Source organism: Dendrobium catenatum, unplaced genomic scaffold (genome assembly GCF_001605985.2).
Source record: "Dendrobium catenatum unplaced genomic scaffold, ASM160598v2 fragScaff_scaffold_1209, whole genome shotgun sequence".
NCBI classification, from domain to species: Eukaryota; Viridiplantae; Streptophyta; class Magnoliopsida; order Asparagales; family Orchidaceae; genus Dendrobium; species Dendrobium catenatum.
In genome coordinates this window covers 873,366-894,767 of record NW_021319671.1, presented here as the reverse complement: position 1 = coordinate 894,767, position 21,402 = coordinate 873,366, and the positions used below count along the sequence as shown (strand labels likewise).

The window sequence follows — 21,402 nt, the reverse complement described above, 5'->3', positions numbered from 1 at the left end:
AGGTCTCATTTGTAATCAACTGCAAATACTAGTGGATTCATTCAAATTGGGCTATGCCTCATGATTTTTCCCCATTTTAGAATTTTCTACGTAAAAATCTTGGTGTCCCTTATGAATGATACACCATCCCTCTTATCTGATTGCATGCTCAATCTTCATACAAAACTAAAATGTTAAACTTAATAAACTACACAAAAATTAAAATATTATAAGTGGCTTATTTAATGGGTTACTTAATTGTCACATCATCCAACAATGCTTAATTTTTAAGTGACTAGGACAACTTTAAAATTTATTTAATATAATTCTTTAATAATTAAATTATTTAGTATATTCTATTTAAAGATTTGTACCCAAAATGGCAAAGTCTTCTTCAGTTTATATAAAAATATACAATAATGTACAGTAAAATAAATAATTTGATATCCCTCATTGATTTTAAATTTTATTATATTATACTAATATCAACATAAATTTAAAGATAATTTTGACCAAGTTTTTATCCAAATATCTCGTTTTTTTTTTTTTAATGGTGTAGTTTGGGGATAAAGAATGCAATGTATAATGTATGAAATATAAAAAGTATTTTGAAGTTGTTTGGATGAGTGTAAATGTAAAATGAATACAGTGTTAAGTCCAAAAAGGATTATTGTCGGTGATGGCTAATAGGGGCAGTGGTGGTCGGTTATAGGTCACCGAAGACGCTGTAATGAAGTGTAATTTGACCAAATTTGTATCCAAATATCTAATACAAGAGTTTTTGTTTTTTATCCTTTTTTTAATATTTAGGTCAAGTAAGGCAAACTCACAAACACATCATATATGCAAGATTCAAACCCAAGACCTCTTGATTGATAGCCAAAACTCCCAACCAACATATCCAAATGAGATGCATTTTTGTTTTTAATCTTACAACAAATTTTAAGCATGAAAATGAAGAAAATTAAATAAATTAACCCATTTAATACATAAAGTTTTTTTTTTTTCTTCTTGATGAAATCATGATAATTTAATAAATATAGTTGCATTGATAATTCATTCATCCAATGCAAAGGAAATAGAACTCTCTTTTTCTTACTTATTAAACAACAATTCCAATGCTGGATCAATGAGATCGACCTGCTACATCACTACATGCATTGAGTGAGGGTTCATGGAAGCTCTAATAATGATTATATTGTATAATTTTATAGGATTTAAGTGGTTAAAAACCAAATTATTATATGATAGAATTTTTTTATAATCTATATTGTATCATGTGCGTGATAAGATAAAAACTTCGTTTGGAACAGTTTTTAACCACAATTTATTTGCTATTTCAAGAAATTTTTTTACTCAAAATTTACTTTAGAAAGTAGTGAGAAGACTGTCTCAAACAAAGCCAAAGATACACAAACAAAAAAAAAATCACGAGAGATTAATATTTGGGAACCAATGCAGCGAAAAGTTATAAGGTTGTATTAAAGGGTTCATGTCACGTTGGCTATCGACTACATAAAGCAACTCTACATTTTTTTCATTCAGGAATTAGGATCTGACAACGGCAGCGACAAGCTATAAGGTTAAGTAGATAAAATTCAACAAAGTTTACTTCTGTGGTAATGGGAAAGAAATGTTGTTTCCCAGGAAAAAAAGATGCAAATTGAAACAAGTTCAAGCTTCATAATCACAAACAGTTGGAACCAAAATGAAATACAAAATTTTCTGTTGCTAAGACTAATAGCCACGATCAAGTTGCGATTTATTACAATTCTAATAAAATTTACATTTTAAGTTACAAAAAAAAAAACTTACAGGGTATTGTAATGAATAATGATATGCAGCAGAGAGACCACTTTTACGGAATAAAATAAGTGGCCACCACATTCATATTCTGGGATGAAAAAGTCCTGCAGATCATGAACTGATAACACCAGAGATCCAAGGAACAGCTACGGGTGCTGTTGGGTGGGAATCTCTATAAGTTTCAGAGTACTTGTTTTTGAAATTTAGCCGGGGTTTCTTAGCCTGGATTCATAAAATAAGTTTCAGAAAAAGACAACATCAAAGGAAGATTTTAGTGTATGCATCTCGCATGAATAACTAGATCCCTTCAATCTAGAGGTAGTTGTTGAGAATTTATGTTAATTTGGATATAAAAAAGCTCATAAGTATCTAAAACTCAAAACATATTGATTGTATCTTTCTCAAATCAGATGCAAGGAATTGGAAAGCGGCATAAGTCTCAACATTCGGCTATAACCGCTGCAACTGTTTTAAGAAACAAGCTATGAGTTTGGTATCATCAACAACAAAAACATCAATATTTTATCCCACTATGTGGGGTCGGCTACATGAATTATTTTTCTCCATTATGTTCTATTAAAAGTCAAATTCTCATTTAAATCTAAAATAAAAAGACTATTTCTAATATTTTCGAACCATCGATGGTTGATGTTTCTTGTCATTGTCTTGTCAACCACGGTCACCTTTCTTTCCGATATGTTTGGTGTCCTAAGGCTCTATTGACACTCTCCTAGCTAGAAAATATCTAAGATCAAATACCTTGTACTCTGATACAATTTTTCTATCATGTGCCCCAATAATCAATCGATTCAAGCCACCAAGGTCAAAAAGTCTCGTCAAATATAGAGCCACCTGCTAGGAGTAAGAGAAATAATGATTTCATTCATCATTCACGAGGGTGTTGGACTCATCGCTCCCAACCTAGCACTAAATGATCCATTGACTCGATAGATGGTACCGAAGCCAATGCCATGAGTTTGCACCTCAGCCCATTTCCTTATTCTCAACCAGATGTCATATAGAAACATCGAATACAATGAATTAAAAGAAATGTAATTCATAACATTGAAGACTTCAAAACATCATTTCATTGATAAACTTGCAATGTAAGAGTTGAAATTTTCTAGGTAGGGCCAAAATTACAAAAGAAAACTAAAAGGAAGTACCTAAGGACCTCGGAAACTTGTTAGAGCTTATCTTGTAACAGCTCAAACTCTTAACTATCGAGATATTGTCCACTTTGGCCAGAGAGCCTCACGGTTTTGTCATGTTGGTGTAACTTCCCAGTAGGTCACCTATCCCAGAATTGCTCTAGGATGAGCACGTTTAACTGTGTAGTTTCTTATGAAAATTCTAGCCATTACACCAAAAGACGCCTCGATGTTTAAGAATTAATTTTCTTTTACTTATCTAATGCTAGCCCACTTGTCAACTCCCATGTCCAAGAACAAACATATCCCGCTAGCCAACTTGTTGACTCCCATGTCAAAGAACAAACCTATTTGTTAGCATCCTACAACCAATGATCAAACCTACATGTGCCTTTCCATGGTTGACAACTTTATCCTCCTTGGCTCTTCTTCGTTCCATCTAGTGTCAATGCAACACGCTTAGAGATAGCAGCTATGAGAAATACTTGATGAAAATAATATGAAATAGTAACTCTAGAAATCATGGAAATGGGTTGATGTGAAGCATGACAATATAACAGAAAAAACAATGAAAACATAGAAATAAAATAAAGAAGCAGGGCAAATTGATAAGACAACTACAAAATAATGAAAACATGGCAATTTCAAAGGCGATCATAAAGTCACAACGAAAAATACTTCTAGAGAGCTAGCGTCCTTGTAGGGTTAACAATTTCTATTCCATAAACATATTTCCACTCAAATGTATAACCTCACAACAAAACAGATTTTCACATCTTTTTTAAGCTCGCATATTTTTTATATAATCATACAACGCCATTGGGTTATACATTCAAGCATACAATAAAAACATGCATGGTCATTCATAGTATTGGTGTGGTAAAATGAAATCTACAGTATAATTCCAACCTTAGATGTAGGCACGAAGGTTTGATGTTGGTTGCCTATCTCGCATCATTAATCCTTACAGTAGAAAAGCATTTGAGCAATGCAAGCTACAATTAAAGTAGTCCTCTAAGACCCAAAATTAATAAACTGGTCAAGTAAATATTAATATTTATATAAGTAAAAGATTTAAATAAAATTAGATAATTATTCATTTCCCTGAATAGTTGCTTTCAAAAGATGTGAGAGTGAGAGATCAGTTATCCGGTGGGCCCTCCCTCATTTCTTTATTCCGATTTGTATTTTCACGCAAGTAGTGGAACAACAGGTTTGGGGGGAATTCGGTTACTGTTTACGAAACAGGGAGGAGATCAGCATAGTGAAGCAGAGACTTTGGATTGGAATTGGCGTGTGAGAGCAGTGGTCAGGTGAGAGAATAACAGTCGTGGGAGAGTAATTGCTGTGAGAGAATTTCATCTGTGAGAGATTTGTAGCATTGAGTTCTCGGAGGAGTTAGAAGCAAAACAACTTCTGCTGTGAGTGAAGGGTGACTTATGTAAAGGAAGAAGAAGATGAAAATAGAGAAATTGAGGAAGGAAGGATTTAAGGTAAGTAAATTGGTTATATTACAATGTTATTGTTGTTTTTTAGATTTCCTAATATTAGTAAAAGTTATTAAAAGAAAATTAAATATTTTGTGTAGGAATTCAACTAGTATATGCAGAGGAGATGCTCTGAGATAAGTTATCAAAGGAAAATGGAATGAGGTGTCGGATTTGAGGAGACAACTCATCAAAGAGGTAAGAAATACAATATTAAATTGAAAAAGCAATCATTATTAATTCTAGATACATACAACTTTATTTGACTCAATTGAAGAGATAAATGCATTAATTAAGATGATTCAAATTATTGAATATAAGCATGCATCCAAGTAGTCATGTATAAGCAATCACATGTACATTTACAAAATTATAATTTAAAATAAGATGAAATATGATTGTTTAAAAATTTCCCTAGAGGGTAATATTTTGGAAAGAAGCTCATTACATTATATGTTGCAAGCATATTTCTTTTATGTAAATAGTATAACAGATAGATTTTTACATGATAAAGCAAGTTGAATTACTGATTTTTGAAATCAAATGGATTTCAAAATTAGGAAAGACTGAATATGAAATGATATTATATCTGTGTTACAGGTTGGGTAAAAGGGACCTCGAAAGAGGCAAAAAGGGATCTCTGCAACAACAACAACATCAAGCCTTTATCCCACTACGTGGGGTCGGCTACATGAATCATTTTTCTCCATTGTGTCCTATTAAAAGTCAAATTCTCGTTTAAATCTAATAAAGAAAGGTCATTCCTAATATTTTCTAACCAAGTCTTTTTAGGTCTACCCCTACCTTTCTTAACACAAGTCAAATCTAATACCTCTACTCTCCTAACCGGGTCATCACAAGGCCGCCGTTTTATGTGACCAAACCATCTAAGGTGACTTTCTCTAATCTTATCTTCTACTGGAGCTACTCCAACCTTTTCACGTATATGCTCATTTCGCATCCTATCTCTAAGGGTAAAGCCACTCATCCACCTGAGCATCCTCATCTCTGCCACACTTAACTTAGTATTATGCTTCTCTTTTAAAGGCCAACATTCGGCACCATAAAGCATTGCAGGCCTCACTACCATCTTATAGAATTTTCCCTTAAGTTTGAGGGGTACATTTCTATCACATAACAAGCCCGATGCATTCCTCCACTTCAACCATCCAACTTGAATTCTGCTGATACTATCCCCATCTATTTCACCATCACTCTGAACAATAGATCCAAGATATCTAAAATGTGTACTCTTATTAATGACTTGATCGCTCAAAGTCACAATCCCCTCACTAGGTCTATTACTACTAAAATTACACTCCATATATTCCGTTTTAGATCTACTCAAGCGAAAACCTTTAGACTCTAAGGTTGACCTCCATAATTCAAGTTTACCTTCAACTCCCTCTCTAGTCTTATCAACAAGAAGAATATCATCACCAAAAAGCATACACCAAGGTACCTCCTCTTGCAAATGTCTAGTGAGAACATCCATGACTAAAGCAAAAAGATATGAGCTTAAGGCTGATCCTTGATGTAACCCAACCGAAATAGGGAAATATTTGGTCAATCCACTTTGTGTTTGAACACAAGTAATAGCTCCTGCATACATATCTAAAAAAGGGATCTCTATGTAGTTAAATAATGATAATATCGGATTTACCTGGGCTCTATTAACATTCTTATGAAAGTTAACAATATAAAAAATGATAGCCATAATCTTAAAAGGCTAATTATGATATTTTGTACAGGCTTCAAATAAAACAAAAGATGACTCTGATTATATAATATATTGTTTTGCAAGAACTTATGAGTTTGAATTAATTATTATTTCAAATATGTTATTCCTATAATCTTGCATTTAATTCTTTATTTAAATTATATAACTTTATGAGCTTCATAGCTCACTAGTTTTTATATTGGATGTTATTATAGGAGAAGACAATGAAAAAGTGAAAGCATATTAGACTTAGGTTAATGAATATTTAGATTTATTGTTTAGCAATGTTTATTAGTCTTCATGTGAAGTATATAACCTGTATTTTAATTTTTTAGTGGCTCTGTAATTACTTTTGTGATGCAATTGGGACTATTTAGTTACTTTCGTTTATTTATAAAATATATTGTTCAGTGGATGGAATATACATAAGTGCTCAAATGATTAAAAGTATTAGATGTTGAGAATTATAAATTTTATGTTTTCTCTGTACACTCTGCATTGCTGGTAGGAGAATCGTGGGTTGTTACAAGTCCATTGTCGGCCTATAGCAATTCCTGATGCATGGGCCCATGGGATCTCTTGAGCTAGTGAGAAAGAGTCTGGCATCTAAACTATGGTTACCAAAAAAGAGCTTAAATAAGTAAAAACTTTCCCAAGTCATTGCACATTTGCTCGCCACCAACAGCCCTACAATCACCATTGGATATCACCTCTTAAACAACCAAACATCTTGTCAGAATTCCAGCTAGCCCCTGCCCACCTGCTTGGCTGCTTCTACCCCTACCTCAAACGTGGCTAAATAGAGGAGAGAAGTGAGATGCTAATGTATTTTTGGTGCACGTATGATTTATATAGATTTGTGAAGACAGGGACGGTGGGTATAAGCAAGTTTCTAGGAAACAAATGCACCAAGGATTAAGCTAGATTACAGAAAATAAATCTTTAATCATAGGTAAAAATCTTTGATCAAAGCATATTTTAGCAAAAACTATACTTTCAGGGTCTCAGGGATATCTATGGATTCATCTAGGGAGTAATAAAGAAATTTTAAGTTTCATATCTCAACAAAAAGAAAATCAAATCACTGCCAAAGAACTTTGAATAGGAGTACTAGTAGAACAAGACAATGGTACTAATACATGTGGAAAAGATGAGCATATGCTCCTGGAGTTAAATATCGTTAACAAAATACATAGACGTTTTCTCGAATGGAAAATGGCCAAACCTAAGGTTCGAATCAGTATCAAAGCAATGATAAATGTATATAATCACACTAGCATTGATGATTTCCTGATTATAACAAACAGAAACTGATACAATAACAACAACAACATCAACATCAACTCTTTATCCCACTAACAAACAGAACTAATGTTACACATAAATTCATTTAAGTAGATATGTACTATACTTTCCACATTATGATAACAGCTCCCCGAAGAATTGAACGAGAAACGATTGCCATGCTCTTAAAAGTTTAAAGGCTATTTTACAAAGGAGAAAATCATAGCGTTGCAGATAATTGGCAAGGAAGATAGTAAAGATGAAAGCATTGAAGGGAACCTTGTTTTTAAAAGAAGAAAATAAGCAGTATAGTTTACATGCCTGCTATATCTAATTAGGTCTAGAAAATCAAAAAATAATATTATAGTCTCTTACATGGATTTATTGTTCTTTTCTTAGGAAAAGAAATGCAGCAATGAGTTACTATTGGTGAGCTATCAAATTCAAAGATATGAAATAAATATATAGGGAGTTCTCGTATACCAGGTAGTTATAAGGCTTTAAAATGACTAAAATTTTTTGAAGAAATAATAATGATCATCATCATTAACCTCATCTTAACTATTTGAGGTTGACTTTATGAATCCTCATTTTTCATTTGCTCCTCTTGAGTGCTAAATGAGATGTTAAACCTATATTTATAAATCTTTTTAAATAACTTTAATGAAGTTACCTTAGCACTACCTTTTTTTTCCAAATATTCAACATTGATTTTATATAACCGTATAATAAGTGTATTTTATATCATTTATTGTACATATCCTAACCTCCTATATGTAATTCAATTGTCTTATCTTCAATAGCTACTATTCCATTCAATAGCTACTATTCCAACCATCCCATTAGTATAATCATACATTAACTTATCCTTCGGATAGGAAACACTTGTAGATCGCGAGTATTTCCTATCAATCTTCTCAAAACAGCGAGAATCCTTCACAAAGATCCGCACAAAACCACGAAAACAGTAGATAAGTTGTATTATGTGATGAAAGGAAAATAGAAAATAGCAAGATACAATTGATCCTCTATTCAAGAGGAGGATCGATCTCTCCCAAATCTCTAGACGCCACTAGAGCCCAAAGAAAACCTAAATATAAGATATCTCAAATTTCAACCAAATTCAAGATGCCCTAACCCTAGGAAAACAAAGTATATAATGAATAAAATCAAAAGAAAATCCCTAAACGGTACCTACATTCAAATCTCTCTTAATCCCCCCAAAACACCTTCCTACAATGCTCTGCTTGGGCAGTCGGGCCGCCCGATCTCCACAGGAGGCGGAGATCCAGCGTCAATTGCAAACTGTCAGTCCCGTGCGGACCGGCTGGACCGGTCTAACAATACTCCCCTCCCAAAGATCCACCTTGTCCTCAAGGTGGAAATATGCTCGTATTCCCGCGGAGGTGGCCATCCTTGAGGTGACTCAAAAGCCTTACTGTATTGCTGAACCAAGGGCTGCATGGAAAGAGAAACATCCCCTCCCTCCTCCAATCTGATCGCATCCAACCTGTGTAGTCCCACCAGATAATCTTCCCCCACCTCTTGTATGTCCCTAACTATGGTATTAAGTGATGTCATGACTTTGGATAGCCCTGCATCTCCCATTATAACCACCTTTATCCCATCCACCATTAATTCTATCATGAGTGCTCCCCAATTATCCTTGATTTCCCCTAAGGTTTGCAACCATTTCATCCCCAGGATGACATCAGTGCTTCCTAACTCTAGTGGGAGAAAGTCCTCCCTTACTTGAATCTCCTGATGGTCAACACCACTAATTTACAGATTCCTTGGCCTTCCTCCACCTTCCCTGTACCCATCATCACCCCATAACAATCGGTGTCCACCAATTTCACTACCAGTTGATTGACAACCTGAGTGAAAATGAAATTATGGGTAACCCCACTGTCAATCAAAACAACCACCTCCATGCCTGCTATCTCCCCCTTCACCTTTATCATATGATTCAAGGTGAATCCTACTACTGAATTCAGGGAAACCTTGGCCAGATCCAAATGCAACTTCTCCTCCCTCTCTTCCTTTAACTCCCCCTCACCTCCCTCCTCAGTTTCCTCGTCATCATAGACGGTGAGAACCTGAAGAGTTCGGTCCTTGCATCGATGTCCTAGCATATACTTCTCCTCATACCTGAAACACAAACCCTTTGCCCTCCTCTCTTGTATCTCCTTCTCTGTCAACCTCTTGAAATTTTTCCCACTCCCTCCTCCTACTGGCTTCTCTCTGATAGTCTCATTAATGTTGCTTAGTACATGCCCCTTGGGTGCTAGAAGCGTGGTCCTCGTCCTGTAAGAGCCTCATGAGCTATTGCTCTTAGCTTCCTTCTCTAGATTCTTCTGATTTTCCACCAGCTGGATCAACTTCATGGCCTCCCTTAATTCACGAGGCATCAAAACCTTTACTGCTGCTCAAATCTCTACCTTCAACCCCTTCATGAAGTTCCCCTCCAATACCGTATTTGATAATCGCTTCATCCTACTGACTAGGTGCTCAAATTGCTCCCAGTAGTCTGCTATTCATCCCTCCTGTGCCAGAGCAAAGAACTGCTAATAGAAATCTCCTCCCCGGTCAGTTTGAAAACGTTCTATTATGCAGTCCTTGAATTCCCTCCAGTCCCTGATAGGTCTCATCTGGTCTCTCCACTGGTACCATGACAGTGCCTTTCCCTCCAAATATAGGCTAGCTGTTTGATGGACCGGCTGACCTAGACCCTTGCGGGTCTACAGGAGGCAAAGGGGTGGGGGCGGCCGGTCCGGGTGAGCAAGGGGGAGGGGCGGCCGAACCGGGTGAGCAAGGGGAGGGGTTCACGATGGGCCCCGTGGGCCCACCCACTTGAATCCTTGGGCATCAAGGGGGGCGGCCAGATTTTGGGGGGAAAATGGAGGGTGGATGATGGGGGGCAATTTAGGGATGAAGGGGAAGTTGTGAGATTGTATGAAAAGAGCCATTAGGGTTTATTTGGATCGGGCTCATGTGAAGGCTAAAGCTCTTTTCATTCCTTCTTGTTTTTAGGGTTCTTTGGAGATTTGGTCCTTCTCGAAGTGGACTAGCTTTTTTCTTATGTTTCTTCTTGGAAGATTCAATGCAAGGGTTCTCTGTTTCTTCTTTCATACTCTGTTTTGGTTTACTTTGATTTGGTGGAGAAATTCATCTTTTTGAAGGATAAATTAGGGCAGAAGTCCCCTAAATTTGGGGAAATGTAAGGCGTATCACTGTTGTCAGATTACTCCTCCTCTGTTAGGCCATATGTAACGGCAAAGACCATCTCCCACCTTATAGATCCATCCATCATCATGCACCCTTTCTCCCTGTCAAAAGATAGGCATCTTTCAACTTCCTCACCTTCTCATGCATCTCCCCTATTCCCCCTTATCCTCCATAGTTTCCCTCCCCAACGTGACCTGCCCACCCCACGTCTCCAGGTCTTCCCTGCCCTATCCCATAGCTCAAGCCCCTGAGTTTAATCCTCTTTTCGCTTCAAACCAGCACCTCGGCGACCATAATGTCCCTCCCGCGTTCTCATCAGCACCCCGTTTGGCTTCATCCTCCATACCCATGGTGCTTTCCCATGATCTACCTCCTCTATGCCTCCCTCGGAAAGGCTCCAAATCAGAGATTTTCTCTCTTTCTCCATCCACGATGTCCACCTCTTCTTCTGCGCTACCGAATTTCAAAAAAAAAAAAAAAAAATATATATATATATATTATATTATCATTTAGTCTGTTATTTCCACAAGAAACATATGGAAGAATGGATGATGATATATAATGAAAAAATAAAGACAACGAAATTCCAAGAAAGCAAATGGTAATCATTTGATGAAATGTCAAATATTTAGTCTTAAACCACAATCATTCATGACCTGAAAATCGAACCATTACCTGCTTTAGCCAGCACTCCTGGAATCGATGTTCATAAACATCAGGTGAGTAGCATCCAAACTCTGATGGGCAATATACCCAAATATTGCACTTTGTTTGGCCTAACTTTGCATCATTTGCCTGATCAATGCAAGCCCGACAGCAATCAGCCGCAGTTGCTTTATGATGGGTAAGACCCCATCTGACAGCAGCACCATCATAATCGGTATGAGGTTCTGCATGGCACTCTGGTGGCAGAGGAGGACCAGGAACAGTATCCTCCTCTGTGATCAAATGCAAAAGAAGAATGAATATCATAGGAAACTTTAGAAGAAAAAAAAAACCTATATTTTTCCAGTTAAACCAAGTCAGCAGTGCAAAACTTCGTAATTCCTCTACCAAACATATATAGAAAGATTGATTTTGATCCAGCCAGACTTATGTAAACTCGGTCTTCAGATTGTAAAATGGGAAGAAAATGCAGGTATTTTAGAAAATTACATTACCATACTCAGTTGCATTTTCGGGTCTGTCATTTATCTCATAATTCTTAACAATGGATGGAATCCAAAGCCCAATATCTTCGAGGAGCTTCACCCAATCAGATTCCAAAGCACTTGCAAGCATCTCTGTAAGCAAAAAATGACTTTAAGAGCAAAGAACAACAAGCTTAGAAATGCAGGGAACTGAAAAATGAGGCCTAAATTCCATTACAATTTAAAAGTTCTGTACAAAAAAGGGTAATATAATGTTACATACTTGCTTCTTTTGCAGCCATGCTAGAACCTTCTTCTGAAATTGGTAATATCTGTTTCAAGGCTTTCAACTTCTCAGCATGCCATAATCCAAGAGCTTCTGTCACAATTCAAAAAAGCCTTGCCTAATTAGTTTGATAATTGATACGCTTAAAAGTTAGCAGAGAAAGCCAGCAAGAGGGGAATTTTCAAAAGCTTTTTATTTCCTGAGCCAATACTTGTCCTGTGTGGCAAATTGAGCCGGTAGAATGAGACTCTATCTCAATTGAATAAACATTTTTCAATCTCACGCACACAAATAAGTCAAGCAGAAAGTTTGACCATTAATTAAAAAATCAGTGCAAAGTTGTCCCACTCTAAGCAATCAGAGAAATTTTAGTACAAAGCGACTCATATGCCATTAGAGAAAAGTGACACAAAAGCACAAAAATAGGACCTTAAATGTGTTGGTCATGAAAATTGCAGAAAAATGTAATAGTATAAGTTGTGTCATAAGCAGAGCGATAACATGTCTTGAAGACTGAGATGTTGGGCTTAAAAAAATGGATGTTTTGCGGTCTCGCAAGAGATAGATGCAGCAAAAATATGATTGATGATTGTGATAGCTTAAGTCCAAAAGGGAATGGCTACAATGCAAGCGAACTAGTGGCACAAATATTGTTGAAGATGACTGCAACACAAGAGAAGTTGTGGCGCAAGAATTGAGTGAGATGGTTTTGATGCTATATTCGCTGTGATAAACAAGGGCCGCATGTCTTCAGAGAGAAGATTACAATGCAGATTTTAGTGTGGTGATAGCACTGCAAACAAGGTTGGGGGGCAGATCATAAGAAAGACTACTACAATGCAAGCTAGGTTGTGGAGCAACTTCTGGAGGAGACGTTTGTAATGTTGTCTTCTTTAGCTTCCTTCCACAACAACAACAACAACAACAACATCAAGCCTTTATCCCACTACGTGGGTTCGGCTACATGAATCCTTTTTCTCCATTGTGTCCAATTAAAGGTCAAATTCTCGTTTAAATCTAATAAAGAAAGGTCATTCCTAATATTTTCTAACCAAGTCTTTTTAGGTCTGCCTATATCTTTCTTAACATAAATCAAATCTAATACCTCTACTCTCCTAACCGGGTCATTGGAAGGCCGCCGTTTTATGTGACCAAACCATCTAAGACGACTCTCTCTAATCTTATCTTCTACTGGAGCTACTCCAACCTTTTCACGTATATGCCCATTTCGTATCCTATCTCTAAGGGTAAAGCCACTCATCCACCTGAGCATCCTCATATCTATCACACTTAACTTAGTATTATACTTCTCTTTTCATGGCCAACATTCAGCACCATAAAGCATTGCCGGCCTCACTACCATCATATAGAATTTTCTCTTAAGTTTGAGGGGTACTTTTCTATCACACAACAAGCCCGATGCATTCCTCCACTTCAACCATCCAACTTGAATTCTGCTGATAATATCCCCATCTATTTCACCATCACTCTGAACAATAGGTCCAAGATATCTAAAACGTGTACTCTTATTAATGACTTGATCGCCTAAAGTCACAATCCCCTCACTAGGTCTATTACTACTAAAATTACACTCCATATATTCCGTTTTAGATCTACTCAAGTGAAAACCTATAGTCTCTAATGTTGACCTCCATAATTCAAGTTTACTTTCAACTCCCTCTCTACTCTTATCAACAAGAAGAATATCATCAGCAAAAAGCATACACCAAGGTACATCCTCTTGCAAATGTCTAGTGAGAACATCCATGACTAAAGCAAAAAGATATGGGCTTAAGGCTGATCCTTGATGTAACCCAACCGAAATAGGGAAATACTTGGTCAAACCACCTTGTGTTTGAACACCAGTAATTGTTACGGTTCATACAGAGAGAATGCACAGGATAGAATAGAAAAGCTTACTTATTACAGAGGTTATCTCTATATATATAGAGAAATACAATCCGGTTTACAAGAATAATTAAAGCTGTAAAATGCCACGTGTGTGCTTAACCCAATACTTAACATCTCCCCTCAAACTAATGATGCGAAGTATCAATTAGTTTGTCGGAAAGTTTTGAAAATTGGGATATAGATAAATGTTTTGTAAACAAATCAGCAAGTTGATCCTTAGTACATATATGGTGAATAATGATATGTTGTGCACGTATGCTATCACGGATGAAATGACAATCCACATCAATGTGCTTCGTACGTGCATGGTAAACTGGGTTGTTGGCTAATGCAATGGCAGAGGTATTATCGCAGAAGATAGTGGTAGGAGCAGTGGACGGTAAATGAAAATCCACAAGTAATCTCCGAAGCCAGAGAACTTCGGATGCTTCCGCTGCAAGAGCCCGATATTCTGCCTCTGTCGATGAACGAGCGACCGTCTGCTGCTTTTTGACTTGCCATGAGATGATGGACTTGCCGAGCATATTGCAGGGCAATTAAAATAAAAACACGAATGGTAGCAATTTTAGCAACAGGGCTAAACGTTTCTTGATAATCAATACCGTATTCTTGATTGAACCCCTTTGCAACAAGGCGAGCTTTATATCTGGAAATTGAACCGTCTGAGCGAAACTTTGTGCGGAACATCCATTTACAGCCCAATACATTCTGCTGTGGCATTGGAGGAACTAAATCCCACGTACCTTGAATCTGAAGAGCTTGAAACTCTTGGGACATAGCACTTCGCCAATGTTCATCTTTAATAGCCTGAGCAAAAGTAGTAGGATCGGTCGGTTGAATCATATGAGCCAGATCAAATATTTGTTTTGGCCTTGAATTCACAGTTTTGGAACGGGTTAGCATAGGATGAACAGCCTGCACGTTAGTGTTACAATCGGGAATGGCAGAAGGCATAACGTGGGAAGAAACCGAACCAGAGGTGCTGTCAGAGAAATCAGCGGAAGAAATAAATTCAGGTCTATGCGTGTTGGCAGGATTAGGAGGCTGAAGTTGAGTAGTAGAACAAGGAAGATTTGATGACAAAGGGCTGGTGGGTACAAGAAGTAAAGGGGGAAGGTGAGACGTTGGATTAGAAGCAGCTGTAGAATGTGAGGTTAGATTTTGATAAGGAAAAACAGCTTCATTGAAAACAACATTACACGAAGTGTAGATGCGATTTGTGGTTGGGTCAAGACAACGATAGCCTTTTTGGAGAGGGGCATAACCAATGAAGACGCACGGATAGGAGAGGGGCGAGAGTTTATTATTAGAATATGGTTTGAGCCAGGGATAACAAAGGCTACCAAAAACTTTGAGATGAGTATAAACGGGCTGTTTGTTAAAGAGCAGTTCATGGGGGGATTTATTTGAGGTAGTAGAAGACGGAAGTTGATTTATAAGGTAAGCAGATGTCATAAGAGCATCCACCCAAAAAATTTGAGGAAGAGAGGCTTCAATCATTAAAGTGCGACTGGTTTCAATCAAGTGCCGATGCTTACGCTCGGCAACACCATTTTGAAATGGTGAATGAGGGCAAGTGTATTGATGTATAATGCCAAGGTTCGTAAGAAAAGTATCAAAGCGTTTATTGCAAAATTCACCACCACCATCGGTTCGAAAAGTTTTAATGTGCATTTTGAATTGACAATTTACCATCTTGTTAAATTCAAGAAACTTCGTAAACACATCAGATTTATGAAATAGCGGATAAACCCAAGTATATCTAGTAAAATCATCAATGAAAGAAACATAATACCGGTATCCAAAACACGAAGTAACGGGGGACGGACCCCAAACATCAGAATGCACGAGAGAAAACGGTTTAGAAGTAACAGAATTAGAACTAATAGTGGGCAACCGATGGCTTTTGGCCATGCAACAAGCATTACAAGTAGAATGTTTAGAAGAAATGGAAATGTGCTGAACAGTGTTAGCTAAACTATGTAAGATGCGAGCGGACGGGTGTCCAAGTCGACGATGCCAGAGATCAGGAACCGGCTGGACCGAAAGAAGCGCCAGATTGCTGGTATTCGAGTGTCGTGACGAACGAACTTGAACCGGGTAGAGACCATTAATACATGGACCCGTGAGCAGAGTTCGATGGGTCTTCAGATCCTTAATAGCATAACCATTAGAAGAGAAGGTTATAGCACAGTTGTTATCAGTAGTAAGGCGATGAACAGATAATAAATTGAAAGATAAATTTGGAACTAGATTTAGCTGAGATAGGCGAATAGTACCTTGAGGGGTCGGTAGTATACCTTTACCTGTAGAATGAATTGGAAGAGATTGACCGTTCCCGATGACCACCTGATTTGTGCCATTGTATGGCTGAGTTGATTGGAAATGAGAGGAATCCGACGTTAGGTGAGACGATGCGCCACTGTCAAGAAACCAGTCCTGTTGAGGAGAGCTGGACGTAGCGGTGTACAAGGCAGTGTTCGGTGGATCGGTCGTATACTGATCATCATGTCTGTACCAACATTTGATAGCCGAATGCCCAAATTTGCCACAAATTTGGCAAGTGACAGAATTCTTGGAGGATCGAGCATTCCGATTGCTGTTGGTATTATTATTGTTGGTGTTATTGGTTGGCGGACGAGCTTGAGACAATTGGCGGCCACGGTTTTGATTTGAGCGACCACGACCACGACTTCTGGTTGCCGCTAACGCCACTGTGGATCCCGAAAGTTGCAGCGATTGCATTTCGCGGGTGGCTTCATGAGCAAGATTTAGCTCTTCGCTACATAATAAGGTGTATAGGTCATCAAGAGTAAGCGGTTGAAGATTGGTGCGGATGGAGGTTTTAAAGGCTTGATAAGCCGGTGAGAGACCATCCAGTGTATAGTGAATAATGTCTTCAACGGCGAGTGGGGCTCCAGCGGCAGTGAGGGCATCAACCTTAGTTTTGACCTCAAGAAGGTATTGGGACATTGACTTGTCTTTCATGGATAGGTAATGCAACTCATGTTTCAGCTGGATAATGCGAGAGCGCGTGCTTGATTGCAGTCTCCGATCAAGAACCGACCAGATGTCGGCACAATGTGTTTCGGAGAGAACATAGGGAAGAATGGAAGACGAAATTACCGAGTAGAGTGCGGCAGCAAGATTTTGATCTAAGAGGCGCCATATTGCGTATTTAGGATTGGGAATTTGCAGGCCAGTATTGTCGGAAATGAGATTTGGCGGAGCCGGTATAGTTCCATTCAAGAACCCTTCATAGCCATTTGCAGAGAAGAGTTTGAGGACCTGAGATCTCCAAAGAGGATGATTATCAGCGGACAGGGGTTGAGCAACGATGTTCTTGATGTTTCCCATCAAGAACTTGAGAGACGCAGGAATCTGTGGAGACTCCAGAGTCGAAGTCGAGATCTCCGGCGTGTTTTGATCTGTGGACGCCGTAGACGACGATTGAGCCATGAAAGAACGAAGAAGTTGAAGAAACGAGGGAAACGAAGAAAATTTTAGAATAGGGACCGAAGCTGCTCTGATACCATGTTACGGTTCATACAGAGAGAATGCACAGGATAGAATAGAAAAGCTTACTTATTACAGAGGTTATCTCTATATATATAGAGAAATACAATCCGGTTTACTTCATCTCCTAAGTATTTCCACACCTCTATTGGAATATCATCAGTTAATGGATTTTAAGGGGAATGATTGTGTCGTAAATAAATGGCGCAGCACAAATTTTGTGAGATACAACTATGAAAAGTGAAAATTGTGGTGTGAGTCTGTAAAGAAACTATAGTGGAGCAAGCAAGGTTATAGTGTAGGTCTTGATGGAGATGCTCATGACATAGCACTTGGTGCAAGCAGGGAAATGGTGCACGTGTGGTTGCGACACATATTTGGAGAGAGATAGTTATGGTGCAAGTGAGGTTATGATGCAGGAGATGGTTGCGGCATAAGTTCTAGGTGTAATCATATCTTCATTTGGCAAACATTAATGCTATCAAGACCATCCCACTCGGCTATGATAATGGCGGGTTGGTTTTCGATGGGGAAGAGCATTATTTGGCCTTCAGGTGTTAACAGGCCATCCATGACCTATTTTTTGCAATTTTGGTGTTCACATACTTGGCAAGAAGTGCAAAATCTAGTGACCAAGTTTTCGCATCATTCTAAGTTTTTAAGTTCTCGATTTGATTTTTTCGAATAAATTGAACACAATTTAAATCCTTCTAAATTGATATGAGATTTGTATTTTGCATAAAAAAAAATTTGCTTGATAAAATAGAGATTTTTTTTTTATCCCAACTATTCTCAAGAAAGACATGAAGGCGTGTAAGTTTAATACATTTCAATTATTTTGGTGAAGGCAATAATTTTGTCACTGGTAGATGGCCTAAAGATTCTTCTCAGAATAATCACGGCAAATACAAAAATGTAGAGTTTTATTTTTCTAACGAAAAAGGTATTTGGTTAAGGACAAAGGAGATTGCTTTTTGTTCAATAGTATGTTGATGGCTTTGCCACATGTATGGGAAAACCTAATTTTTGATGGTTGCCACATGTATGTTTTGCCACACTTAAGTTAAAAAAGGTATACAATGAAAGTAAAAAGGATTGGCAACTGCTGATGATATATAGCATTGCAAAATCTAGATTGGTAGTGATGAGGATGACAAAGACACATTATCAGATAAAATTAAATGTGCTCCACCTTAAGGAAAGAAAATCCTCAAATACTCGAATTCATTTACTTGATTAAGAATGGACAGTAAGGCAATTAAAAGTATAGATACAACAAAGAAAAACTCCTTAACATCAAAATAGCAAAGCTTGCCAACCTCGTTGCTCGGTCAAATTAGCACCATCTCCTAAGACTCTCAGCCTCTGCAGAATCTCATCAGCAAGCTTCCGCTTCACTGACTGTACTAACTCCAACTCACGCCTTTTACCGAGTGTATTTGCCCTCAATTTCTCGGCCTTCTTCCCATCAGATAAAAACAATTAAATTATCCTGAAAAACAAGCATAATCAGTCAAGGCGTTATTCCCTACCAATCTAAAAAGCTCCACAGGCCCTAATGCTCTCCGGACGACAGCCGACTCTTCAATCCTCTTAGCTTGATCTGTCGTATGCCAAATATCTGAAGCAGCGAAACAGTAAAGTCAGCAAGAAAAGGTCAAATTAGCTAAGCTCTCGGTAAAATACCAATAATCACGGGGGAACAAAAGGCCAGACAAATTTGAAATCTATGTATAGACCTACAAGCCTAAAACGAAAAAGATTTTCTGGTATGACAGGGAAGTGAGAACAGATCCTGACCGCTGGGATACGAAGAGAAGACAGAGATCGAGCGGATAACATAGATAGCCGCCAAAAGATTGAATAAACAAATCGAGATGGTCACCCTTTTATACGAGAAAACTCTTCCTCCCCTCGTCCACTCCAAGACGCTCTTTGCCATCGTCCACATCGCCGCAGCCGACGACTTTTCCTTTCACTCCAGCCGCCGCCAACGCCTCCAGTGACCACATGTCATCTCGGACAAAAAACCTCAAATTCGCACTTACGTTAACTGCGTCCTGGTGACGGGATATCAGAAGCAGAAGCTCCTACCCCAGTTGGCGCGTCACCTCTCCTCCACCAGTATTGTTCACCACCACTGCGATTGTGCAAATACGGTCCGCCGGAAAGAAATAATCCTTAAATATTTCCCCTGAAAAAGAAAAAAACTTCAAAAGGTAAGCCGGAATTTTTTTTTTTTTTTTAAGGGGTGAATGTGACCCGTCAGAATTCTCAAAAAAAAAAAAAAAAAAAAAAACCCGCGAAAAAAAAAAAAAATCAATCCGAGCAGCATTTATACAAGCACAATAAAGCAGTAATTGATATTAATGACATGCATAAAGAAAATGATTTGATAACCTTCTTGCATTTGCATGGACAAATAATAACACAAATAATTTCAGAAATACTTAAAAAAAAAATTTGTGTGTCAAAAATAATCTTATGAAGTCTTTTGATTTAGTCAAAAGGTGTTTAATTCTCATTAGATTTTTTTTAAAAAAAAGAGTCCCCTCAAATTTTCATTGAATGAATTTCAACTTTATTTTAAGTGTGCCTTTTTTCTGGGTGCTTAATGCAAAAATTCAATGTAAAATATCTTTGCCACCACCCTCCCCTCACTATTATTCGTGTTGCTTGGCGGGAAGGAATCATGGGAGAAGAAGAAGATAATGGAGAAGAGGATAGGAGAGAAAGAACAGAGGGAAAGCTCTCCGGGGCTTTTTCAACTAACACTCATGTTATGGATTTTGTTTCATTTAAAGTGACTATCCACTTACTCTCATTTTGATGATTTCTATTTCTAAGAATTTTTTTCTTTCATAAATTGATAAAAATATATTTGATCTTTGTCTTCTCTAACGATTTTACTTTAAATAAAAAATTATGGTGTAATCTTGGTTATAGCCTATAACTAATTGATAGAATTATGATGACTGACAGACGGTGATAACTCTCAATGATTTATTGAAAGTCACATGTGAACTGATTTAAGATTAATAAACATAATGATAAGATGGATATTGATGACCAACTAATCAATTATTGGGATTAAATTAAATACTGATGACCAACTTGTCGATAATTGGGATTGAAGATGTTGAAAAAACAATATTCAAGCTATATGCCTTATCTTACTATTCATGATTGTATTTATATGATACTATATGAATTGAGTGATATATAGAATTGAAGCAGGACTAATAGAAATTGCATTGATACTAATACAACATGAAATAGCATGTGACAGTGACATTGATTGATATTGATAGACATATTTATGTAGCATACTGACTTAGCATATTTATAGACAGTTATATATGGCATAATGATTAATATATGCCTGTAAATATAACTGATATACAATTAAGGCTTATTTAAAGGTACATCATCTATTATTGATTGATTTTCTTTTCACCAAAATTTTCATAGATTGATAGACTTTTTTTTATTATTTTATAATCTAGTTTTATAGATCATATTGGTTTAGCTTATTAATTGATATTAACTGAAACTGGAGTAGGCATAGTGATTATTATTAATTGATATTAACTAAAATTGGCTTGCAACCCTTAACAAGACTCTTATGCATGTCAAAAATATATTGGTGGCATTAATTTGGTGGTGTATTACAAGTTAGGAGTACAATAAGGGCTAGCCTAAGGTTTGGGCACTAAGCTAACTTCAATTGACTATATCTCCCAAAATACAGACCTAAAAACCATCAAATCAATTTCAAAAGTTAGATAAAAAAATTTCTAGTTGTTATCTAAAAGCTTTTAGAAATTTGGGAGGAGTCTAGATATTTTGTGGAGATTTTATAAGTGGTTGGATCAAGAAAAAAAAATCTAATATGATTGATTTG

General features: G+C 37.3%; 1 protein-coding gene across 2 annotated transcripts; it reads right to left on the bottom strand.

The window, feature by feature from the left end:
* Positions 1 to 1,841: 1,841 nt before the first annotated feature.
* On the bottom strand, positions 1,842 to 19,542 carry LOC110101555. 2 transcript variants are annotated; one of them, XM_020829491.2, is made up of 7 exons: positions 19,299 to 19,542; positions 19,031 to 19,119; positions 18,818 to 18,956; positions 12,069 to 12,164; positions 11,816 to 11,938; positions 11,331 to 11,593; positions 1,842 to 2,007 (listed from the first exon to the last, which is right to left on the bottom strand). In XM_020829491.2, exons 1-7 carry the CDS (start codon positions 19,447 to 19,449, stop codon positions 1,897 to 1,899), a joined length of 972 nt encoding a protein of 323 aa, XP_020685150.1. In that variant the 5' UTR covers positions 19,450 to 19,542; the 3' UTR covers positions 1,842 to 1,896. The 2 variants fall into 2 exon arrangements, with proteins under 2 accessions (XP_020685150.1, XP_020685151.1); XM_020829492.2 differs by having other exon boundaries at positions 12,069 to 12,161.
* Between the last annotated feature and the right edge of the window lie 1,860 nt (positions 19,543 to 21,402).